At 35.8% G+C, this 27610-nt stretch overlaps 1 protein-coding gene across 1 annotated transcript; it reads left to right on the plus strand.

Annotated features, from left to right (window-relative positions):
* Positions 1-25168, plus strand: LOC150105596 (uncharacterized). Its single transcript, XM_090393989.1, has 5 exons — positions 1-43; positions 9196-9410; positions 22120-22255; positions 22581-22723; positions 24827-25168. Exons 1-5 carry the CDS (start codon positions 1-3, stop codon positions 25166-25168), a joined length of 879 nt encoding a protein of 292 aa, XP_090250115.1.
* The last annotated feature ends 2442 nt before the right edge of the window (positions 25169-27610 follow it).

Genomic DNA, 27610 nt, shown 5'->3' on the forward strand with positions numbered 1-27610 from the left:
ATGACAATACCCTTGGTTGGACTAATTGTCGCCTGTTTAGAAGGTAAGTTCACAACAATGAAGAAGTTTCAATTGTTGAACCTTTTGAACAATATTGAATAATATTTACTTTTAAAATAATAGTTAAATGAGCGTATTTTCCTCAAGGGCTCACTTTAGTGAGTACGGGCATGGCAAACCCGAGGTACCTGATGCTTGACCATGCCTTACTTCATGTAATATATATCTGTTATATTATTCTGTAGACTGGTCCCTCCTCTTCTTTCTTTGCTTCTTTCTTCTCTCCTTGCTCCTTCCCCCTGATGCTATTAGAGTATTTGAGGGCTAGGGGTGAGTCTTTCCTATCTTGCTAAGTTATTTCGTCTTATGCAGCCACCGAAGGAAGCAAGCTAGCCTCAATAGGTGCCGGTCCCAAGCCCGGATAAATGCGAGGGTTGATGATAGGAAGGGCATCCGGTCGGAAAACTTCAGTGCCAACTCAAACTATGCTTATGAGTCGAAGAGAAAATGATATAAGGGCTAGGGCGTACCCCCTAAGCGACGCGCAGCCACATCGCCCTACAGCTGTGAGAAGTGGAGGAGGGCTACCGCATCAAGGGCGGGTGCGGTTAAAGAAGCGAGCCCAGCAGGTGGAGAGGATGTTGCGAGTGGGAACACTGAATGTTGGAAGCATGACTGGAAGGGGAAGAGAGGTGGCAGACATGATGAGGAAGAGGAAGAGAGGTGGCAGACATGATGAGGAAGAGGAAGTTGGACATTTTATGTGTGCAGGAGACAAGGTGGAAAGGGGGAAAGGCAAAGGAACTGGGAGATGGATATAAATTGTTCTACTCTGGAGCTAATAACGAAGGAAGAAATGGTGTAGGAATTGTGGTGTGTGGCAGAATGAAGGGTGAAGTACTGGACGTGGGTAGAAGGAACGACAGGATCATGCGAATGAAATTGGGTCTTGGAGAAGAGTGGGTGGTCGTATTATGTGTATATGCCCCGCAAGTTGGTTGTACAGCAGAGGAAAAAGATGAGTTCTGGAACGTGTTAGATGAAGAAATGAGGGAATGGAAGAAAATGAGATGGTGATTGTCTTCATCTTCCTATGTGCCCGTTCAAGAAGACTTGAACGGGCACATAGGAAGACAGCATAGAGACTGTGAAAGGGTGCATGGTGGCCACGGAGTGAGAATGATGAACCAGGAAGGAGAGAGGGTTGTGGACTTTGCAGTAGCGTTTTATCTGGCAATTGTGAACTCGTTTTTCTTCAAGAGGGAAGAACATTTGATAACATTTAGAAGTGGTAACAACAGCTCACAAATTGACTACATTTTGATTAGAAGAAAACATCTTAAGGTTGTGACAAATTGTAAAGTAATTCCAACAGATCAAGTAGCACAACAACACCGACTGCTGTGCGCAGACTTTAAAATAAGATCGAAGATAAGAACTTCTGGTTGCCATGGGATGAAAACAATTAAGTGGTTTCGCTTAAAAGAGGAGAGTGTGAGGAATCGTTTTAGGGAGAGAGTGTTAGAGAGGATTTCGGATGGACTGGAAAGTGTACAAGATTGATGGAAACATAATTCAAAAGTAATCCTGAGCTGTGCAATCGAGGTGCTTGGTGAGACATCTGGAAAGATTAGAGAGCAGAAGGAGGGTTGGTGGTGGAATATTGATGTACAAGTGACAGTGACAACTAAGAGGAAGGCAAAGCAGAAGTGGGATGAGTCTAGAATGGAAGAGGACAGAGAGGTGTACAAAGAGAGAAAGCAAGAAGCCAAGAGAGTTGTGGCACAGGCGAAGGCCATGGCATATCAAGATCTGTATGATCAATTAGAAACAAAGGAAGGACAGAGAAAAATTTACCAACTAGCGAAATGTAGAAGTAAAGCAGCTAAGGACATCTTACATGTGAGGCAGATCAAAGATGCTGAAGGAAGAGTATTATGGAGGGATGTGGACATAAACAGATGGAAAATATACTTTGAGGGACTTTTGAATGAGGAAAATGCAAGGACTCACAGAGGAGATGGGCAGCCTTCTGAGGGGATGGTGCAGAACATCAGTAGAATGGAAGTGATGGAGGCCATGAAGAGGATGAGGAATGGAAAAGCGGTGGGCCCCGACAGAATTCCAGTGGAGGCATGGAAGGCACTGGGGGAAGAGGGAATTGACCTGCTGTGGGACCTGTTCATGAAAGTTTGCCAACAGGAAAATATACCCGAGGAATGGAGGGAGAGTACTCTTGTTCCCATCTACAAGGGTAAAGGGGATGCACAAGACTGTAAAAATTACAGAGGAATAAAATTGATGTCCGACACAATGAAGATCCTAGAAAGGGTTCTTGATGGTAGATTGAGGGAGGAGGTGGAGATTGCAAAGGAACAATTTGGCCTCATGCCTGGTAGATCAACAACAGGTGCTATCTTTGGGTTACGACAGATGATGGAAAAATATCGAGAGAAACAAAGGGAGCTACATCTGGTATTTATTGATCTGGAGAAAGCATACGATAGAGTGCCAAGGCAAGAAGTCTGGAGGTGTCTGAAGGAGAAGAAGGTGCCGGAGAAATATGTCAGGTTGGTGCTGGAAATGTACAGAAATGTGAAGACAAGTGTTCGGACCTGTTTGGGACAGACAGAAAGTTTTCAAGTAACAGTTGGCTTGCATCAAGGGTCAGCATTAAGTCCGTTTCTGTTTAATATTGTGATGGAGGTGGTAACAGAGGAGGTGAGAGAGATGCACCTTGGACAATGTTGTATGCAGATGACATCTTGCGCTGTGTGTAGATTCAAGAGAAGAAGCGGAAACTAAACTGGAAAGATGGAGAAAAGTACTGGAAGAGAGAGGTATGAGACTGAGCAGAAGTTAGACAGAGTATATGTGTTGCGCAGGGGGCGATGGCCAGGAGACAGATCTGGAGCTGGAAGGAAATGTCTTCAGGAAGGTGAGAGACTTTAGATACTTAGGTTCAACAGTGGAAGAAGATGGAGGAGCTGAGAAGGAAGTGGGATGCAGGATACAAGCAGGTTGGAGGAACTGGAGGGAGATGGCTGGAGTGTTATGCGATAAGAGGGTGCCGATCAATCTGAAAGGCAAAATTTATAGGACAGTAGTGAGGCCAGCTATGACATATGCTATAGAAACTGTGGCCCTGAGGAAAAATAACATGAGCAGGATGGAAGTAGCAGAGATGAGAATGCTTAGGTGGATGTGCGGCGTGACCAGAAAGGATCATCTGAGAAATGACTATGTCAGGGGAACAGTGAAAGTTACGAACTTAGGAGCGAAAATACAGGAGGCAAGGTTGAGATGGTTTGGTCATGTGATGAGGAGGGAGGACGAATATGTGGGAAGAAGGGTCATGCAGATGGATGTGCAAGGAAGGCGGAAGCGTGGGCGGCCAAAGAAGAGATGGAGGGAGCTGGTAGAAGAGGACTTGAAGATGAAGAACTTGGATGTGGTGGCAGCCCAAGACAGGAAGGTGTGGAGGAGACTCATAACAAACAGTGACCCCACTTAAGTGGGAGAAGCTGTAAAAGAAGAAGAAGTTAAATGAGCGTATTGAATGATTTATCATCTGTTGACGATGTGGAAATGAAGTTTGATATCCTGAAGTAAATCGCTGCTTTCCAGTAAAAGTATTGTGAAAATTAAACTGGTTTATAAATTTTAAAATCACCCTTTCTTTTTTATATTCTTCTTTAGTCAAAAAAATAAGTTGTCATTTGATGGAATATTTCTTAAATCTATCCACTGAGGTAAACGCCAAACAAAACAACAGAAATGTGAAAATCTAAATATTCCTATCCAATGGAATTTCAACATTTATTTTTTGACATAACAAACTTATAGTATAAAATAATATAGAAAATATAATTATAATAAAGATTTTTTGTTATATTTAGTATTATTTTTAAGTATCATAAAATAAATTGTTATCTATTCAAACACCTACAATAATATTGAATGAATAAAATAAAATAATCAAAATAGTCGTGGTATCTTATTGAAATAAGCCAATTTGCATACAGATTGCATAAAATTTCACCGTTTTACTATGTTACCTCAGCAATCGAGTTTCTGTTTGATCTGAGTTTAAGGAGTAAGAGTCAGATGATGTTTATGAAAATTGGCAAAGAGCTGTTGTTTTTCCGTTATTTGAAAATCCAATTCAAACTTTTCAGCAATAGTTTTTGAATTTGTCACGAATCTTTATTTCCTGAGACAAATTTCATAACTTGTTAAGATTTGTTCGTGACTCGTTAAAATGATTTGGCATAAAAGCGAAAAACGAGATGCACGGCGTTACGTGACTTGTTATTCTAACAATAGCATAAGAATTTTGAAAATAAATTCTGTCAGAAGCTGATAAAAACAATGCAAGATAGACAGCATTTTGTGATTTGATTTTGAGTTTTGTCTTTTGATTTGATTTTATCCTCAATTTGTAGTTTTTTGATTTCATCCTCGCTTTTTTTTTACCAACAATTGCTCATTAATTTGATTTCTCTTTTACATGTATTTTTGTATTTTTATCTTTATTTTTTTCTCCTGAAACACCTCTTTATGACACTATTTTGAATTATTTTTTCATTTACTACGATGAAATTCCTTACGTGTTCGTCTAAAGTGATAATTAGTACTGCACCTGCATCATAAGATCGTGGGATACCATTGAATTTCGTATTCACTATATCTTTTAATTAAAAAGCATAGGAAATAGCCTCCTGTTAATGCTGCTAATTTTACCGTTTTCTAAGATCACGTTAATTGAACATTCAGGGTTATTATTCCCAAGATAGCATTTAATGCAAATTAATTAATACATTATTCCCAATACCGAAATAAGTATTAGCCACATATGCAATGGAATCCTATATGGATATAAATATTATCTTAATCTTCTCCCGTACCATTTAGGTTCAACAACTTCAGATGAAATAATTGGTTTCACGTAAACCTATTAAATGCTATGAAAGGACAATAAATCATTTTAATAATCTGTTGCTTTCCTGTGTTGTAAGTTTTCTTATTTTGAATGAAGAACACACGTTTTCTGAATGGAAAAAATTCCAAAAAATTCTGTAGGAGAACTAAACAATTCAGCTTCATACGAATCCTCATAAAACTACACATTCCAGAAAGGAAACGACAAACTACTTACATTTTACAAAATAAATATAGAAGGGTAAGGCTTGTTTTTAAATTATATAAAAAATGTAAAACAAAATCGTGGAAGGATAAGTCTGAGAAGGCGAACACGCTACAGTTGTGAGTGGCTTCTCATTTACACAAGAAAGTTAGACTTCGTCACAAGAATGATGAGTTTATTCCTTTCGTCGAGGGTGGAGACAGCGATTTCCAGTGCTTTTGGTGATGACTCTTTGGAGGGGGTGATATTGCTTCTTCTATGTTGAAAAGGAAGCCAGTTAGGTTCTATTCTTTTGCAAACTGGAATAATGTTCTTCGTTCTCTGTGGTAATGTTATTCTAGGAGACGTCTGCTGTGCACTTTTCTTTATAGTATTTACTTAAGTTTTTTCTTCTTGGAATGGATGATCGACAGTTGATCTTTGTTTCTTATGTGATTGAGGCGACTACATGATAGGCTTTGCACCGATGAAGAGGTACTTTCATATTCTGTGTTCTTGTGGTCTGTGTGGAGTAGTCTTGTAGGTTGTAGAACTGATTGTAGGTAGTGAGGCATGGAAGGTTTCACTGGAAGTAGGATGACACACGTGTGGAGGTGGATGCATGTGGGATAGTTGGATCCAGTGATATCGGCGTGCGGTAGATTTTCCTCTAGTTGGTGAGCAGGAGAGGCAGAAAGGTGCTAAGTGATGTGATTGGAAAGTAAGTTTTCATATTCGTAAATTTCTGGTGGGATTTTTTGGGATGCCTTACACTGTTATGAGTTCTGGATAAACCTTTTGTGAAGGCTTATTTCATACTGTGAAGTTTCTTTGGGATTTTTAACTGGCAACTGTTCAAGGGTTCTTACACTTAAAAAGTCTTCGTTAGAAGATCTCTAAAACTACAAAGGCTTTGTAGTTTCAAGTAGAATAGCAAAAAAAGACCATGTCCAGTTGTGAGATCTAGGATGTGTCTATTTGTAAACGAAGTTCCGTGCGCACAGGTGACAGGGATATTAGGGTATAATACAGTTCGTGGCCTTTCCAGCACTAAACACTATCTCCATAAAAGCTTGAAAGAGTTAAAAAAGATAGATATTTTTATCTTTTTTATTTAACTTGAAAAAATATACTTTGGAAGATAGGCGACGAAAAGGACTAATTTAAATATTATAAGAATATATATATTACAGAAGAAAGAATTTTCTTTTTAGATATACAATAGAAAGGAAGATACATGATACATGAGTTGGAGAGAAGATTTGTATTTTTAGTAAAAAACACAACATTACAATTCAGTATCACTCTTAGTTATCTTTCATTTGAAGGGTATCGTCGTTGGCAATCTAGAACAGTTGAATTCCGCTCCTTAATGAATTTGACTATAGTTTTTGTTTCTTTGTGATAATCATATTCCAGCGAAAGTCAGCCTGCATTGTACTTTCCTATGTTGGTTTCACATGGGGGTTTGCTTCAATTCAGTGACTGATGGGTGCTGGATGTTTCTCGTGTGCTTAATGTAGAAGCTGTAGATGACGGTCTTAGCGCAGATGAAGAGGAAATTGCATATTCCGAGTCTGTTCTCTTCTGTATGGGCTAAATTCCAGGAGTCTTCGTGGCCGTGTGTCCAGTTACAGGTGCTCATCGCTTTGTTTGCAGGACAGGTTAGATATGTGTGTTCCAAGATACTTGAAACTTTGCAGAAGAGACAAATGCGATTCTCTAAGTTGAAATTTGTAGGGCTTAGTGAGAGTTGGCAAGATGTTATGCCATAGCCTCCACTATATGTCGTAATCTAGTTTGGCACACATTGATTTATATGGAAGATCCTACAAAACTGGGTGGCATGTGCAGTCTTGTAGATGAGAGGGATAAGGATGAATATACGAAGAGAGAGCGAATTTGGAGGCACTCACATGAGGAAGTAGTATATTATCTTGTAGTTGGAGGGAAGAATTGGAAGTGAGGCTTCGGAGGATAAAAGATGAAATATCGGCTCCCCGCAATTTTGAGAAGGAATTCGAATTCCTCAGGCGTAGCAATATCTGGACTTTTATAATAGCAGCTTGTATCTTTTGACATTGTTTTTCGATTTTCGAGTTTTTTCAGTGGTAGACATGTGAATGTTTTCCACTTTAGGGTCTGGGTATGAACAGAACAGACAGAACACAAATGACACACACACACATACAGAGAGAGAGAGAGATGAAAAAGAGAGAAAACACAAATGAAAATATATGAGAGAGAGAGAGAGAGAACAGATAAAAGAATGAGTTAGAAATAGAGAGAATAATTGAGTGAGAGAAAAAGAGAAACCACAGATGAGACGTGACATGCAGAGAGAGCGAGAGAGAGAATATATTTAAAAAAAGAGAGCTTCATTATATTTTTTATGTTCTCTATTGCTTATCCCAAAAGTTCTAAATCAATCTGCCAATGAAACGTAAGTTTCATTTTATATGAGCATAATGAAGTGTACCTAAAATAAATTACTCCTGTATATTTTCCATCTCGCAATGATTTATTCATGCATAAAGAAAACGTTTCACCAATGCCTTCTGATTAACTGTGCTGATCTCCTCTCTCTTTCAAAGATGGCTATTTTTTTCGTAAATAATAGTTTCACAACTTTGAAGTCAAGATAGAGAAAGGTTTTACTTTCGGATCTTGATCGAATTTGATCACTGAAATAAGATTTCCTGAAGCTGAAGAACTTCATTATGGACAAAAAAGTTTACGCAGAATTTCTTATGCTTCGAAATCTGCTTCCTCCAATCAATCTCTTTTGCGGCTCTCTTATTCCTTCCTGTCAGAGTTAGCTGATGTTTCTCACCGCTAACTGGTGATATCACTTAGATTCGTAATTATATATAAAAAAAAAAAACGTCTTTCCTCACTATCATAGCTTGTTACTTTCCTGAAAGTCACTAAAAGATTAATATCCTGTCATGTTCATATCGTTATAGTAAGCTGCTAAATTATTTAAAATGGCGGCAACAATTCAAATCTCACGCATGTGAACGTGTAGCTGGTGGCATGTGGAGCATACATCAAAGGTGTTTGTGCATTCCCATCAAAATCAGATAGTGCGTGGTTCTTTTCATATTTTTATGAGAAAAGTGCTTATTTATGAAGCCAAGTATTTTAAAACTAAATTGACTTATTTTTTTTACTGAACATGCTCAATTATTCATTGATGTGCATTCGCTGAGAGATTATAAAACTTCCTTTAAATCGATTTATCGTTAGCCATGAAAAATTCGGTATCTCCTCATAACGAAATTTTCAGATTTGCTTAGATTTTTACCCGCTACAGGGAATATTGTTTAAAAATTTATCATCTACTAAGAATATTGCTTATAATTTTATCAGATACTAAAATGAGTAAACAAAAAAATATCGAACTTAATTCAGTTGTTATTAATATTTTATCAGATACTAAAATGAGTAAACAAAAAAATATCGAACTTAATTCGGTTGTTATTAATATTTGAATATTATATTACCTAAATGCTGTATTTCGATTACATGCGAATATGTATAATAATATATATTTACATAATATTACCGGGATATTTCCATTATTAATCCTTATAAGGACTGGCTTAAAGGGGCGAAGCAAGAATGCTTTTCATCTTCCCCGTTATCTGTAGCGGGCAGTGTAGGGATAAGATGTTATTGAGCTATTAAAGCTCTGATCATGGCAGGAGGGTAACAGCAATAGCCGAGCCTCAGTTAGAGCTTCATTGGCTACAGCAATGCCATCCATTACCCTCCAAGGATATTGGATTGAATGAATCAATCCCTCCATTATTAATAGCTCATAGAAACTTACTTAATTAAGAATATATATTTTTTGTAATGGTAGTTTTAATTTTAAACTAAATACTTTTATTATTCTGATTAAAATGAAGAAATATAACTATAATGATTTACACTTTAAAGTTTCAAGTAAATTTATAATTTATAATTAAATAATTCTAATATACAATAACATTATGACTTATTATGTGTCATTTATATTCCATTCAGTTAATCGGAATTATATTAAATGTTTATTTTTATTCTAGAATTAGCCTTTTCTCATGCTGTTAGAATTACAATGTTTGACGTCCAATCACCCACTGTTATTGGGGAATCCTTACACCTCACTTGCAGCTTTGATGTCGACAACGAAGAACTCTATTCCGTTAGGTGGTATAAAGATAATATCGAGTTCTATAGGTTCATACCACAGGAATGGCCACAAGTGAAATTCTTACCACTGCCAGGTGTTAAGGTGGATGTAAGTATAGAAGAATATTTGATTTTTTTTTAATGATATTCAGTGGTCAGAAAGTTGCATCTGATTCTTAATGGGAAAATCAAATAGAATAATACTGTAATAGCTTAATCGTCAGTTCTAGACTGCGTAATAATTAAATTTTAGATTCAATTAATAATTTCATAAAACAATTTTACGTCATATATACCAGAAAGGTAATTCAGCTACAGAGGAAGATGGAGATGTTGCAATGTTTTGGCTGTATAATTAGCAGTATTATTGTTGCTACTCTGTTATGGTGATGCTCGAATTCCAGAGGGACATTTACATTCTGAATCATTTAAAAATTTAATGGTAACCAAGTAGCCGCTTCTAACATGCAGTCAGTCTCAATTTTCTTCAGTACTTGGATTACGTTTTTTACAAATTGATTTTTTTTAGTAGATATCACTTATTTTGTACATAAAATAGGTAAAACAATTGAGGAATAAATTGTAATAATCTGGTTACAATGGGATTTTTTAATGTTGCTCAGCGATATTTCTTAATTCAAATAAACGCCTGTATTTGGAATTTGGTTTAAAAACTGTTGGTGATACGATTTCTGCTGATGTCTTCGAAGGACGCGATCTGTAATCTGCACCACCATGTTTGTCCGATTGGACTGAAAACCCTCAACAATGTAACAAATAACTACATTACAAATTTAGTAGGAAGGTTGTACGAAGAGACGGCTGACATTTTTCCAAAGAGACGGCTGCATGTCAGCCGTCTCTTTGGAAGAAGAGTTAGCAGTCTCCATTCTGTTTAGCCTACGAGTATATCGTTTAACCCATGCACGAGGTGTTTAAATGTTTTTTTTTTGCGCTTTTCTCTAGTTGGTTTGCTTGTGTTTGGACTAGGAAAAGAAACACTCTCAGCTCTGTATGAAGTCAAATTCATAGTGCCAATTCTAAGTCAAATTTATCTTAAAACGCTCTATGAAGTTTTTTTTGCATTCGAGATGCCATTTCAACCTACTTGTTTCTAACCAATGGATATAAAAGAAGGAAGAACAAACTGACACTTGATCGATATACGTATGCCATGTAGCTAGTTTGAGAGAAAGCATAGGATTAGGTCCAATTCACTGAATAAGATGAAAGAGAGACAGAAACGCACGCACGCACGCACGCACGCACGCACACACACACACACACACACACACACACACACACACACACACACACACACACACACACACACACACACACACACACACACACACACACACACACAACGATCGATACCTGTGTATATATTATTTTTTAGGTATTTATTTTAGAATCTATTATTTATTTAAAATCTACTAGTTATTAGAAATGACATAAGAACGGAAAAAGAAAACGACAGACCCAGGCCTTGTATATCTTTTACATTATTTTTTTTTTCATGGTAGTATGAACATTCCTATCATAAAATGTCATTTCGATATTGCTAACGATGCAAATAATAAAACCTTCCGTCATATGGAAAAATATCCAAGATACGGAATATAATTTTTCCTCCACTCGTAGTTTTTTATATTTACGAAAAACTGGCCAGCGCTGGATGATAGTTTGCTGCATACGATGTGTGCAATATACGCGAAGCAATAGGAAGAGGCTTAAGTCTTCAAGAAACAACAACAAAAAAAAAAAGAAAGAAAGAAAGAAAGAAAAAAGGAATCTGGTAAGTTATTGCGTCGGTAACCCGATGCCTAGGCAGTTAAAATCTTGGTGTCACGTGAAAGCGTAGAGTTTCCTGTGAAGTACTGATACGAATTGAAAGTTTCCAAGGCAGGGAAATGCAATCGTATGACTAAGGAACTCGACAGCGAATAGAAAAATGATGAAGGAATAGAAAGCAGAAATCAAACTAAGAGTCAAGAGATGGAAATGAAGAAATTATACACTGTCCATCACTGGGTAAAACATGGAGTTATGAAACCAATAAATAAAAATGTTACGCATAGCAATGTGGTTTGTTAGATCGATATTATACAGCGATGAAATAATAAATATATAAAAAATATATTTATTATTTCATAAAATAATAAATATATATATAAAAACATGATAAATAAATAAATAAATAAAACCTGCCTTTGTGAAAATACAGAAATATTATACGGAAATAGTCACCGTGACTATAGCGTCCTCTAGTAATAAAGAATTAAAGCCAATCGTTCGTTTAAATCTTAAATCTTAATATATTTATAAAAATGTGTTGACAAATGATAGTAAAAATACATAAGTGATTGAAACTTTGATTAGTTTGCATATAGAAGAGAAGTTTTTCTTTGTACGAAAAAAAAAATTTAATTTGAAAAACAAAAAAAAACAAAAAAAAAAAGAACTTCCTTTGATTATATTAACAAATGGGCGAAGTAAAGCAAAGAAATTTAGACAATAAAAATATATCGAGACAGATCAAGAGAAAAGCAAGAAATAGGTTTGAAATTAACTAACATGTCTCCAGCAAAATCAAATAATTTATTGTGTTATTAGCTTATTTACATCTCAAACAAATCTATTTTAGCCCAAGTAATATATCTTTATTTAAGAAAGAAAATAACTTTTCGTTGCAATTTTAGAACTTTTAGTTAAACAAGAGAAAAGCATAAACAATTCAATAATTTTAGGTTTTATTCTGTTAACTTATAATGCGATACATTAATATGGCAGTAATAATTTATTACTGCCCTATTTTACATTAATTTATTTGCTTTTTAATTGTCACTTTAATTTATTGCTTAATAAATTAAAGTGACACTAGATTTTTCATTATATAATTGAAATGTTGGTTTAAATTAATTAAAAAATTAATTTTTTAAAAGAATTTTGATTTATTTTCTATAAATCAAACTTTATTTTACTTCTGCAATATTTTTATTGATATTAAATAGATAAATATTTTAAATTTAAAATTAATTTTACATTTATATATTTATTGATTATCAAAGCTTTTTTTTCTATATTAGAATCATCAAAGGTGCTTCAAATCATTATTTCGCCGCGTAGGCCTTTATAGACCCAAAGGATTATCCGGAGTGGATGCTGGGTTTGGGAAAAAAAAAAAAAAAAAAAAAAAAAACAGTTATAGATTTTACGTAATTTATCTATTTTAAGAATGAAATTTTAAATTACTTTAATAATTTTTAACAATAAACAAACTGCGAACTTGAAGTCCTTTCATACTATATATTTTGAAAACAATAAACAATAGAAACTAATTATTATAATTACGGCTATTATAGCCTGTTTTTGTTAAGGAGTGTCCCTTATTTTAAATACATTGGCTATTATTACTCAAAAATGGGGTATATATATATATATGTTTTAGGGCATTATGGGTGAGTATAGAAGGCAATTATAGCAGAATAAAAGAGGTGGAAAAATTTTGTACATACCTTGTTTTGATTCCAGGATGTCTTCCAATGTCATGATCCTGCTGAAGGTTGTTTATAAAGAGGGTGGGAGGAATGGGGAACGGAGGGTGGGGGTGTGTTTTGACGTGGGAAAATAAATTTAGAAACCCGGGTTATGTATTAATAATATATAAATAAATAAATAAATAAATAATATGTATATATGTGTGTATATGTATATAATGTATATATTATTGTGTTTAGGAGCATTTTGTGGGGGGAAGGAGAGAAGGGGAAGGGTTTACTTATGTGGATCCTGGAGCAGGGGAGGGGGTTAACGGGGTGCGGACCGTTTCGTTCTATTGACCATCACCGGAACTTTTTTGGAATGTGTGTAGGGCTATGTCAAGACTGTAAGTTGAATCTGCCAAATAAGGGCATTTGTTGTCGCTACATGGCCGGAGGCGTGGCTTAATTTGTAAGTTCTGGATCGTCCAACATTCGGAAATTAGGTAGGGGCGGTGGACGTTGATAGAATTTTCATCGCATTTTATGGCAATAGTTTCGGATATTCTTAGCATTGTTTCGTTGTCTTGTTTGTCTATGATTATGGCCTTGTCGATTTGGGGGACATGTTTCAGTTCAAGGGCGTGAGCTGCAATCTCTGTCTTCCCTGTACTCTGTATTTTATTTTTCTTTTTGATGTTGCGATGTTTTTTTTTTTTTGTGTTCAGATATTTCGGAATGGGAATATTGCAATCCCTGAAGTGCTCTTGTAGTCTAGTCCATAAGGACCTAATTGTAGAGCCCGTGTAGGTGACGTCACAGTCTTTTTGACAAGGAAATTTGTAGACTTCTTTGTGGTGTTCGAATATTTCTTTGTGTGTGAAAGATTTAGTGGGTTTTAGGAGAGTTGCTAATTCTCCTAAAACCCACTAAATCTTTCGCACACAAAGAAATATTCGAACGTAGTCTATAAATTTCCTTGTCAAAAAGTCTGTGATGTTACCTACACTGGCTCTACAATTAGGTTCTTATGGACTAGACTACAAGGGATTGCAATATTCCCATTCCGAAATATCTGAACACAAAAAAAAAAAAAACATCGCAACATCAAAAAGAAAAATAAAACACAGAGTACAGGGAAGACAGAGATTGCAGCGCACGCCCTTGAACTGAAACATGTCCCCCCAAATCGACAAGGCCATAATCATAGACAAACAAGACAACGAAACAATGCTAAGAATATCCGAAACTATTGCCATAAAATGCGATGAAAATTCTATCAACGTCCACCGCCCCTACCTAATTTCCGAATGTTGGACGATCCAGAACTTACAAATTAAGCCATGCCTCCGGCCATTTAGCGACAACAAATGCCCTTATTTGGCAGATTGAACTTACAGTCTTGACATAGCCCTACACTCATTCCAAAAAAGTTCCTATGATGGTCAGTCGACCGTCATAGGAATGAAAATTCTATCAACGTCCACCGCCCCTACCTAATTTCGGAATGTTGGACGATCCAGAACTTACAAATTAAGCCATGCCTCCGGCCATTTAGCGACAACAAATGCCCTTATTTGGCAGATTGAACTTACAGTCTTGACATAGCCCTACACTCATTCCAAAAAAGTTCCTATGATGGTCAGTCGACCGTCATAGGAATGAAAATTCTATCAACGTCCACTGCCCCTACCTAATTTCCGAATGTTGGACAATCCAGAACTTACAAATTAAGCCATGCCTCCGGCCATTTAGCGACAACAAATGCCCTTATTTGGCAGATTGAACTTACAGTCTTGACATAGCCCTACACTCATTCCAAAAAAGTTCCTATGATGGTCAGTCGACCGAAACGGTCCCCACCCCGTTAACCCCGTCCCCTGCCCCAGTTTCCACATAAGTAAACCCTTCTCCCCGACAAAATGCGCCCCTATACACCATAATATATATTTTTATATATATATATATTATTAATACATAACCCTATTAATAATAGGCTTATGTATAAATACATTACCCTATTATTTTATGTATTTATTTTATGGGAAAATAAATACATAACATAATAAGGTTATTTGTGGGAAAATAAATTTGGAAACCGGGTTTCCAAATTTATTTTCCCACGTCAAAACACACCCCCACGCTCCCTTCCTCCGCCCTCTTTATAAACAACGTTCAGCAGGATCATGAAATTGGAAGACATCCTGGAATCAAAACGAGGTATGTACAAAATTTTTCCACCTCTTTTATTCTGCTATAATTGCCTTCTATACTCACCCATAATGCCCTAAAATATATATACACCCCTTTTTTGAGTAATAATAGCCAATGTATTTAAAATAAGGGACACTCCTAAACAAAAACAGCCTATAATAGCCGTAATTATAATTATAATAATAGTGTTTAAGGGGAGTAACATGGAAATTTTACCTAATAGAAACTAATATTTTAATATACTTTTAATTTAGTGTAGTGGCCGAGATAAGAATAGTGTCACTGCAACCCATGCATGTCGTAAGAGGCGACTAAAATGGACGCAGAATTTCGCTCTCTTAGGTTTCTTCCGGAATTTTGCTCCCGGTGAGGGGGATTAAGATTTCGGGGGTGGGTGCCTGGGAGAGCATTTTGATTCTTTCTGCAGGGCGTTCTCCGGCATGGCCGTGAGGGGCCTTGTCGGTGGATGCTTTTCCCAGGAATATGAGCGGTTCTGCTCAGTGGTGGAGGAGCCCGTCACAGAGTGGAACCAACGCTGAGTGATCCTCGGACCACTCCCTACGAGTAGCTTTCGGCTACTCGTAGGGAGTGGTCTGGGGATCGTCTTAATTTTTAAAGGTGGCTTTACTTGTTAATCCCACTGCAGCCCACGCATTTCGTACGAGGCGACTAAAATAGGTACCCAGGGAGGGTAATGGATGCCCATGAAGTTTTAACTGAGGCTCGGCTACTGCTGTTACTCTCCATCCATGATCAGAGCGCATAGCTCAATAATACCCTATCCTTCTATTGTCTTCTACAGATAACGGAGAATATGAAAAACATTCTTGCTTCGCCCATCTAGCCAAAAAAAAAAAAAAAAAAAAAAAAAAAAAATTTAAGAGAAATGGTTCTCCAAATGGAGACTAAAAGTAAATCCCCAAAAGAGTTCAGCCATTCTCTTCACGAAAAGATCGATATCTCCAGCAGGATACGTCTTACTATTCAATACTAAAATTCCCTGGCAAACAGAAACAAAATATCTTGGTGTAGTGCTCAACAAAAAAAATAACTTTTAACCAACACATCAAGACTACGTGTGCAAAGGCATCTAAAGCCATCTCCCAGATCTACCCCCTAAATAACAGGATCAGCAAACTAAACATCAGAATCAAATTGCTTTTATACCAGCTGATGATTTGTCCCATAGTCACTTATGCTTCTCAGCCTGGATCCATGCCTCCAATACTAACATTTTCAAACTGCAACGTGTACAAAACAAGTGCTTGCGAATGATTCTAAACGTACCATGGTTCGTCAGAAACAATCAACTTCATGGAGATATAAATATTCCTTATATCGTCTCATTCCTATAATCTTTAGCAACAAAGTTTTTTCTAAAAACGTCCACACACCCCAAACGATCTAATTCAGCAAGCTGAAGCCTAAGAGGCAACGGACATATTTAAACATAAAAGACCAAAAGCCATTTTAACTTCCTGTAGCGATACATAATCTCCATGCCCACTGAGGGCGAGCAAACTGCTCATAAAATTTTTCCTCACCATAATCGTAACAGATAGCGGGGAATATGAAAAGCACCTTGCCTCACACACTAAAGCCATTAATGTCAATTGTCAATAATAAATTAACTGATTAGATTTTTGATCGAGACTCGGACGAAGACGGACGTGTTCACTACATAGCTGCGCTTCTTTAGATTTTACCATTCCACTATCGGAGGTGTGTTGTGATTCTTGCATCACACTGGCTAACCCATCTTAAATTCTTACTCTCTCCCTTCTCCTCCAAATTCCTACACTTTCTAAATGTGTACGAGATCAATGGCCGTGTAGGCCCCCACCCGCGAAGAGGACCAATGGTGGATATCTGCATTTTATGGAGGTAGGATATTTGTGCTGAGCCAAGTAGGGCATCACCCCCCCTCCTCCCTCCAGCACCACCACCCGTGCACACGACACAAATATTTTCTTCTACTAATAGACTCCCTTAGTCTACAGGATATTGCTGGCAGTTCCCTGGACCTGCAAGATTTTAATTTGCAAGAAGTTTCCCGGTCATTACCATGAGCGAGGAGGAACACGACGCTTACATTGAATCGCTCAACAAAGGGCGGGCGCTCAGCATTCTCAAAAAGATTATATGAAAATTTGAACACGTGTGGCCCGACATCCTTAATTTCTACTCCTTGCGAAGACACTGCCCATATGGAGGAGAAGCTGGATTTGGTGGTCTCCACTTCCCCACATGGAATGGAATGGATGAAGATGGCCAATCACGAACTCCTCTGCGAAGAGAAGGTATCCCCGATCATTCTCCGTGAAAGGCGTAGATGGGCGTCCTTAAGAACCACCATGTCCGATCTGCAAATATCATTCATTCATTCACTCATTTCGTATGGTGATTCAACGGCCGTGAGCCCCTTTTATGGGGGAGGTATGGCACCACCTCAACACCCACATTTTAATCCGGGTTCGGGACCGGCATAGTTGGCAATTCAGACCTATGGCTAGAGGGATTGTCTTCAGTATTCCTTACTGTATCAGTGTGTGTTCACGGGGCCGGTTTGCTTGCTTGCGGGATGAAAAACCCCAGATAAACTGGGGAAAAACCTGCTGGCCACGCCCAAGACCCGCTAACTTGGCTATGGCTGAGGAAGATCCTTAAGTTCCTCACGTCTTCGACAGGAATCGAACCTAGGACATTCCTTCCCCAGGCATATGGTTGCGAAGCGAATAACCACTAGGCTACCCGCGCGGACTTTGCAAATATCATACAAAATAGCCAAAATTGTGAACGATGGCATAAAGATCCAGCCCGCCACTGTAATGGACTACAGAAGATTGACTAAAGAGTTAGACTCGCAATATGCACAATATCTCACCTTCTCCCTCAGCTCGAAGAAAAACCTGAAGGTGGTTCTTCGAGGTGTTTCTGAGGACATATCTACAGATGAAATCGCCGCTGATTTCCGCTATCAAGACCTACCATCATATAGGTCAGCAGAATGACCAGAGCTGACAAGAGCCCGATGCCTCTGATCTTGGCCGAAATCCATCAGGCCTACAAAAACATCTACGACTTGACTTGACATTGATCTGTGGACTTAAGATCAGTCCTGAACCTCTAAAGAAAAGGGCTTCAACAGGACAGTGCCACAGAAACCAGAAAATCGCCATCCGTAGAAACTGTGCCGAGCAGAGTTCAGATGCCTTAAGTGCGGGATGAGCCAGCCCACCAACACCTGCACCAAGCCAAAAAAACACCCCGGGTGAATGTGCCAACTGCGGTGGCCCTCATCCAGCCAATTATAAGGGATGTACTCAACATCCGAAGAACAGACGTTTGGAGACATACACCCAAACAGACTTCCTCCTCAAGTATACGAATGCTAGAGGCTCCTGTACTACAGCCAGAGGCTCATTGGCCACAATCAGAGATCTTCAAGAAAAGAGAATACCAACGACAGACAAGAAGTTACGCAGATGTGGCCCGTTCAAACAAGTCAACACCAGAACAGAATCAGCAAACGGCACCTACAAACCTGACCGCTGTTATTACTGCCTCTCTAGCAAACATGTTACAAGACTTCAGCCTGCATGACCACATCTGCGCTAAAGAGAAACGAAGCTGATGCAGAGGCACCGCGAATTTTTTTTTTTTTTTTTTGTCCACACTTTCATTTATACACTCAATTTTACTCGAAATAGTCAAGAGATATGGGATAAATACTTTTTGAAAACATAACTAAGAATTCTTAAAAAATTTAATAAGAGGATCAACAAGTTGCTGTTCATTTTTGATTTGCTGCAATATTATAAACGACAAGAAAAACCTGCATAACACCTTCTCTAGAAAATGTCAAGTAATCCTTGTAAGAACAATTGTTGGAAACAGAAGTATTTACTTCGATCAGTATGAACTTTTTAGTGAGTTTCTCGGCAATTGCCTTAAATATTTCTCAAATCCCAAGAGTTTGTAAACAACACGGAGCGAGTCGCCGGTCTAGACAGATCGCTGATTGAACTCTGAGAGAGCTAAGGTTACAGCATGAATCGCTGCTGCCGTTATTGTACTTTCTCAATTCTTTCCAAATGGTTCGCACCTTTCTAAAGTTGCAATAAAACGGTTTTGAAAAACATCAATGAATGTTAGAATGAATTTTTTATAGCAGATAGCAAAATATTATTGCTTACACATAAATAAAAGAAAACCCTAAGATTAAATTCATCCAGAGATGTCTGTTTCGCTTTTGTGTCTTTTGATTATTTCCGAACTCTAAAAAAATAAAAAATCAAATAAAAACACTTTTAATCTTCTTCAAGCTGCAGTGTTAAGGGTCATTGACCCACCACTTTATTCTATATACAGATTCAACACGTTTTAACTGAGTATTTTTGTCCGTCTCCTGTTACATTTTAATTTCTTCGACAAGATGTGTTTTTGTTGCCTTTCTCTTTTGTAAATCCTAAATATAAAAAGAAAAAAAAGCGCCCACATAGATCCACATTCTGTTAAATGCTAATGCTATTCGGGTCACTCCAGTTCTAGAAAACTAAACTAGATTACAGGGACTATTTGTACGGAAAAAAAGTTATTCTCAAGAGTGAATCTGATGTTTGAAGGTCTCCTCACTTCCTCTTAATTGTGGGATAAGATTTTTTTTCACGGAGTCTTATTCCTTTAGGAAAAAATTGTATTTCACACAATCACACACACAAGTGTTTTTTTTTTTGTTAACGAAAAATCACCTGCATAATAACGACTTCACTGTAGACATTTGTTGTACCACTGGAAAGTGATATTCACAGGGGTAAGCGCCGAACATTAAAAAATAGTCTATGTATTTACATCACAAGTTAGCAAAGTGTGGAAACTGACCATTGCCTTAAGCAGTTCCAAAACTTTTGGCATTTTAGTAATAAGCTAATTCAACTATTTGATAAAAGTACTAATTGGAAGAGTTACTACGTCTAAAAGTTATATTTTTGTCGTTATTTATCTAGTATTATGATACAAAAGCTCACCCTTAGTAAATGTAATTGCGCCTAATTTTGGTATTGAAATTCTAGATGCATTATGGAAATAAAATATGCATGTACAGTCATCCCTCGACTTACGTTCGTTCGAGCTACATCCTCTCGAAGATACGTCCGTGATTCTATAAGGGAATAAATAACATTTTCGGCTATACTTTCGAAAAAGTACAAGCGAGCGTAAGGTAAAGCATGCAGAGTGGCAACAGCGCTTTCAGCGGCAACCTCCCTCGGCATTCGGCACGTGTCTTCAACAGTTCCTCTGTTGATTTTGTGCTTTAGAAATGGGTCATTTGTGTATTTATCGTTAAATATTTCGTGATATTTTGTGCAACATGGCCGCTACTTGCCCAATCAAAGAACCTAGTGAAGAATCACAGAAAAATAGGCGAGCAATTGATCTTGAAACGAAGTCGCAAGTTATAAAGCAACATGAAGCTGGTAAGCTCGTCAATATGATCGCACATGACTTCAGATTGTCTCATTCTACAGTGACGACCATTTTGAAAAATAAGGCTAAAATCATAGAGACTGTGAAAGGATCTGCTTCCATTAAATCTACGATTGTGACGAAGCAACGACAAGGTCTTATCGCTGATATGGAAAAGCTACTTGCATCATGATAGAGGACCTGAACCAAAAGCGCGTATCCCCTTAGCACTGTGACCATGACTGCTAAGGCACTAAATCTCTTCAACATGTTGAAGAAGAAGAAGAAAGCAGGACCCGATTACGACTACAAATTCATATTCATGAGATTCAAGCAGCGTTTTGCGCTGCATAATGTGAAAATGTATGGGAATCTGCAAGTGCTGAGAAGGCTGCCAAGGAGTTTGTGGAAAAATTGGATATTTAATATGGACGAAACGTTCTTGTTTCGGAAAAAAATAGCCAAGCGGATATTCATTTACAAAAAGATATCTATACCTAGTTTCAATGCTCTTAATACCAGTATTACGATTCTGTTACGGGTAATGTGGCTGGATATAAACTAAAACCATTTGTGATATGGCACACTGAGAATCCACGAATCTTCAAACACATTAGGAAGCACACTCCCAGTTCATTATCGGAGCAATAAGAAGTCGTGGATGAGTCAAAAATTGTTTGAGGATGCCTTAATCAGCTGCTATGCGAGTGAAAAAAAAATGTACTGTGTGAAAGAAAATGAAGAATTTAAAATTTTATTAATTCTAGATAATGCTCCAGGTCATCCGTCTTATGGCGGTGATCTTCACGAAATTCAAGGTCATGTTTCTACCTCCAAACATTACTTCATTGTTCCAACCAATGGATCAGAGAGTTCTTGCAGTGTTTAAGGCTTATTTTCTACGGAGAACTTTTTCACAAACCATTTTTGCTACTGAAGGAAATGATCAGCCTCTCATGCAATACTGGAAAGCATTCGATATTTATCATGATTTAAAATATTGCCGTGGCTTGGAACGAATTGATCTCTCAATGTTGAGTGGCATGTGGAAAAAGACATTAAAAGGTTTGTGCATGATTTTGGAAGTTTGTAATAATGGGCCTAGCAAACAATCTGAATCTCGAAGTGAATGATGACGACATAATTCAACTCATAGAAAGTTCCCCTGAAGAGTTGACCAACGAAGAGTTGGTCGAACTGGAGGAACAACTGTTGCAGAAGAGGAAAACAAGAAAAGGAAGATGGAAAAGAGAAATAAGAAGAAGCAGTTAGGCAATTCACAGTGAAGGGTCTTGCAGAAATGTTCTCAAAATGGGTGAAGACATGGACCCCAATGTTGAACGCTACTTATTAGTAGGAGGGAAAGTACACACTGCGATTGCTTGTTATAAATAAATTTATGATGAAAAGAAGAGGAATAAGCAAAGCACCTTCATATCATTTAGGGACTGAAAGATATGAAGCACTGAAAATTTAAACAAAATGTTTAAATTTTGTTTAAATTTAATTTCGAACACGAAATTCTATTTAATTGGTGTTTTTTTAGAATAGAAATGAGATTCTAAAATCATCTTTTCGTGATATCAACTTAACAATATTTTATGTATTTCCTAACTTTATATTACACCAAAGTTTTTTTTTTTTTGTTTCATGCAGTTATCAAAATCTGGTAGTAGTGCTATCTACTTGCGAGACGTTGACCTAGACACAGCAGGTATGTATACGTGTCAAGTTTCTACAGAATCTTCTGTCCATATGTGTGTCCAAGAAAAGAAGGAGTTAAAAATTATCGGTGAGTATATATCCAAAAAATACAATGATTTACGTAGAGAGGCGAAGCTAAGAATTTTAGCAACGATTACTCACTTTTTAGAAACAAAACTTTTACTTACACGAACTCACAACTGGAATTTCCTAAATTCAACGCTTATATTGGGTCCTATAATATTCTATTAATACGCCAGCCAATAACACAATTGTCATGCAAAAAATATGCATTATTTAATTTAAATTATTTCAATAACTTCTTTATTTAATTATTATAATCGGTTTACTTTTAATTTAATAACTCATTCGTAATTTATTTTACTAAAACTGAACTAAATCTTTTTTTTAAGTGCCTCCCACTGAAGGTCCTGCCATTAGCGGGGAACAGTCAAGGTATAAACTAGGAGATAATGTCACAGTGACCTGCACTTCCGCAAAGTCCAAGCCAGTTCCGCTCCTAAAATGGTATATAAATGACAATGCAGTCAGCGAGGTAAATTTCTTATTGTGGTTTTTCTATATCTTGATATATAGTTAGGAATATTACTTTTTTTAGGTTTAGTTGCTTTGAGAAATCTTGAACTAATTTTAATTTATTTATCACTATCCTATTTTTAACTTTTACGTTCGTAATCATTTTGAATAATGACTGATTCAAATAGTAAGGATTCAATGGGGAATAATTATAATAGTTAGGTTTTTGCTTTTTATGGTGCTTCAAGTTTGAGGATTTGTAGAATAGATGTGCTTTTTTGTAAGAAGAATAAAATATCTTTTGTTCTTCTCAATACAGAGATTCTGCATCTCCTCCATGTAAAGTTCTTTGTTCTTTTGCAGAGGTACTCCATGAAAAAAGAACCGAATAACTTCTTTATATTTGTTTTCATATCAGCCTTTCCATAGCACTAAATACGCAGCATCTTAGCATCATTTTATGCACAGAGTTGTTTTTATATCTTATGATATTCTTCAGGGAGTTTCTTTATTCCTTTTGATATTCTTAATAGTTTCTCTGTTCCTTAGGATAATTTTCGTGATCTTCATACAAATGCAATTTGAAATTCTTATTATCATTTCCTGCTTCAAATAACCGGCTGTAAGAGATGACATATTCATCATATTAATATGATAATTCCTCTCCTTACTTTAATCATTTCTATCATTAAACATCTTATCTCTTTTTTTTTATAATAACGTTGTTGCAGTCTTTACTTTCGTTTATAGACCTACACTTCATTAGGCACTCTTTAAGTTCCCATGTTTGATATTAATTATTAATATTTGCATTTTGATGGTCTTTCAAAAACATTCGGTATTTTGTTGTTTTCTTGTTATGTTTACGATTTTTAGAAATGTTTTCTTTGCCGCTTTTGTACTTAATATTTCCATGTACAGTGAAATTTTGAAGATTTTGTAAGATCACCTGCTGAAAAAAGAAAATATTAATGATTGTACTCAGGTCTCAGGTGCTGCAATCCCACGTGTTGGAGAATGTGGCCATCATTTAATATTAATACATCCATCATTAATTAAGATGTTTTTATCATTCAGAAGACTACTTCAATTTCCGTTTCGATAGAAAGCATATTAGTGTACATTACCTGAGTTATGTTCAGCTATATTTACCTCCTGTAGCACGCTATGGGAGTTTCATTCGTGGAATTTATCTCTTTTATTTAGGACCGACATTATTTTTATGGCTATCTTCAGCAATAGATTCACATAAAATAAATAAAATGTTGTTAAAACCATGGGTATAATCTTAATAATGAATCATTGTGTAGAATTTATGGAAACGTAAACACTTATGTTAGAACACGCGTATGCTTTGAAACACTTTTTTTTTGTCTCCATAAATTGTACACAATGAATGAAAAATATCGTATAAATTTACGTAAAAATTCGAAAGAAGAAATTTTTAAAATGATGGTAATAATGCTAAAATAACATTAAAATAATAATAATAATAATATAATATAATCCGTACTTGATTCCAAAATTAATAGATCATTTAAATAATAATGAGGTTTAGAAATCAAAAAATAGATTTAGCAGAACGCATCAGTACTTTGTGGAGTTATGTAATAAACTGTGCTATGTAACAGACAATTTGTATCTCCAAGACTACTGTCCCAGACGTATTCGAGTGATGAGTATCCCATTATATATTGCCAAAGGTAACAGCAGTTAGTCTAGCGGAAACTGGTGATATTTTTAAAAAATTTTTCCTGACGTGTTACCATTTGGCAAAATAAATTGTGACTAAGTTAATAATATTTATTACCAATTACTGTTCGCCTGTTATACAATAAATTAAAAAATAATAAAAGCTGATTTAATGGTTATCGAAAACAAATTTTACCATAAAATACATTTACTGTTTCATCCATTGTATAAATGACGATTATACACCATTAGTTCATTTGCCATCTAATTATTCTTATTTAGCATTTATGCTCATATTCTAAATTTATCAACTCCTATTGTTTTTCGGAAGGAAAAAAAAAAGATTTTTCTAACTTTATTTTCCAAAATCTATTATCATATATTTTTTTTTTCATATTTCTAATTTTATGTATTATTTTTTTCTCCCCAGGTAGAGCCACAGTACACAACAGACTACAGTGTCACATTACATCCAGACAAATTAGAGACATCAGTACTAAGCTTACAATTCCTCCTATCTAAAGAGAAAGTTCGCCATAACAAATTTATATTAAAATGCACGGCTAGTTTTGCTAATCTGGTCACTATGGTAACCAAGGAAGCTGTTGTGGTTGGCCTTCAGAAGTCTTCCAGCTATAAAAAGAATGTGACAGAAGAAGAAAAAGAAGAAACAGAGATCATCATTTCTACGCATACAAATGGAGCCTTTAAAAATTGCTTTGTCAATCTTTTAATTCTCGTGTTTTGTATAATAAAGTGGATTTTTTCTTAAAGGGTCGATTTGATTATTGACAGAATCACTTTAATTTATAACTTTATTTACAGAGAGAGAGAGAGAGAGAGAGAGAGAGAGAGAGGCCTGATAATGATATTTACATTAAGTGTGCTAGTTTCAAACGACTTAACTCCAGAGACCGATAAAGGCGTTTCTTGGAGGAAAAATTTATAGTTCATATTTTTATTGCCTAACAAGAAAGGATGCTTGCTAGACAACAATTTTTTTCATATTTGTTGCAATAAATTTGCAACATTAAGAAATTATTTAACTTTTCTTCAGAATGATTGTAGATTACATGAATCAATATATATATATATATATAAATATATATATATATATATATATATATATATATATATATATATATATATATATATATATATATATATATATATATATATATATATATATATATATATATATATACAGGGGAAAGAGGGAGGATAAATTGACCCTGAGATGCGGTGATTAATACCCTTGGAGTGTGATGGATGGTAGTGCTGTAGCCAATGAAGTTCTAACCGAGGCTCGGCTATTGCTGTTACTCTCCTGCCATGATCAAAGCTTTAAGAGCTCAATAACACCTTATCCATACACTCTCCTCTACAGATAAAGGGGAAGATGAAAAGCATTCTTGTTTCGCCTCTTTAAGCCAGTCCTTATAAAGACTATAAAGACTATTGATATTTACAATGTGTGCACAGTATGTACAAGATTGAGATGTGGCAAATATTGTTAAGTTGCAATCACTGAATTATAAATATACAATGTGTACAAGATTGAGATGTATATACAATGTGTACACAATGTGTACAAGATTGAGATGTGGCAAATATTGTTAGGTTGCAATCACTGAATTATAAATATACAATGTGTACAAGATTGAGATGTATATACAAGATTGAGATGTGCAAATATTGTTAAATTGCAATCACTGAATTATAAATTGAACATAAGTGACGTAATCAACTTAAATATTAATTAATTATCCTAACAAGAGGATTCAGTTGCTTTTACTATCAGTAGATCTTACGAGAAACATTTGCCTGTTTTAGAAAAATCCAGTCAGTAGTGCCGACGATGCCTCTCTGTCGAATAAAGACGAGAAAGATCTTTATTAGTTTTTTTTCAACTTAAGATGAGTTAGTCGGTCTTACGAATATACGGAGGCTGTTGATTTTATTCCAGGAAAGTCTGAGTTTGTTTCGTGTGTTCATCCCAAAAGAACATCTAAATTTACAGACATAACAGAGTAGTCTCACAGAATTAATTAACAATATTATTTTATTTAATTACCTATTTATTAATGTACACTAAATATGCATTGTGGAAAAGATGATATCCTCGAATTCTTTATTTTATCGACAAAAAGTGAACCATTTATCTTTTCCTTGTAATGATACTCTGTGTGCAAGAAGATGAACTCTCCATAGCATGGATTCCAAGCATTTGACCAATGGATTCCATTGGTCAAATGCTTGGAAAATAGAATATGGATATCCAGATATTATTATTAGGTATGACCTAATAATATTAGGTCTTACTTAGTAATAGGAAAGACCTATTATTAGGTCTTTCCTATTATTGAAAGGCTAAGATCACTCGCTTTTTATCATATGCACAACTTCAGAAAATCACTGAATAAATTCGAAAACCTCATAAAAGTAATAACACAAAAGTTCATAGTTTACTATTAATTAAAACCAGTTTTCAGAAGAAATATATATTTAATTTTTCACACAGCTTTGAGGCTAATTTGTGGAACTAAAATAATTTTATTAAATTAAGCTTGATTCGATGTTAAATTTTAGATAAATTAATTATTTAATTAAAACCTAAAATTACTAATAAATCGGGTTTGTGGTATGCTTAATAACCATTACTATGCTTTAAAAATATTTTAATAAGAAATTATAAAAATATTAAAACGAAATTTGATGTGATAGTACCAGTCTTAGAAAGTTTACTGGCATTTATTTTCATTAAGAACACTGGCGAAGGAAATACGGGAAAAGGCATTTTTTGTTTGGACATAAAAACAAAGGGTGAAAAGAACAAAAGTGTAAAAGACAGACAATATATACAAGCTGTTGCCTCTCTTTCAACGCGGATCATTGTGACGTAATAAAGAGGCGCACGTGATCAACAATTTAAAGTCGTTCTGAGCCAAATCTTTCAATTTGAAAGGCTGCCAAAGAGCTTTTATGAAAATGTCATTTTTTTTATTTTTAGTAATCTTCTTTGTTAAACAGCCTTACCATGTCATATTTAAACAATTTTTTCTCTCTCAGAGCTGACACTTCACAGAAAATTGATTTCGTGAAACCTTCTTAGTTATAATGCCTGTCACATTCATGCTTCGATGCAGACGTTCGTAATCTTCCTTGCAAGTTTTAAAGGATGGGGCAATAAGAAACAATAATTCTTTGTGCTCAA

The sequence above is a fragment of the Typopeltis vanoorti genome, chromosome 6 (genome assembly GCF_054136105.1).
Source record: "Typopeltis vanoorti isolate ZY-2024b chromosome 6, IOZ_Tvanoo_1.0, whole genome shotgun sequence".
Classification (NCBI taxonomy): domain Eukaryota; kingdom Metazoa; phylum Arthropoda; class Arachnida; order Uropygi; family Thelyphonidae; genus Typopeltis; species Typopeltis vanoorti.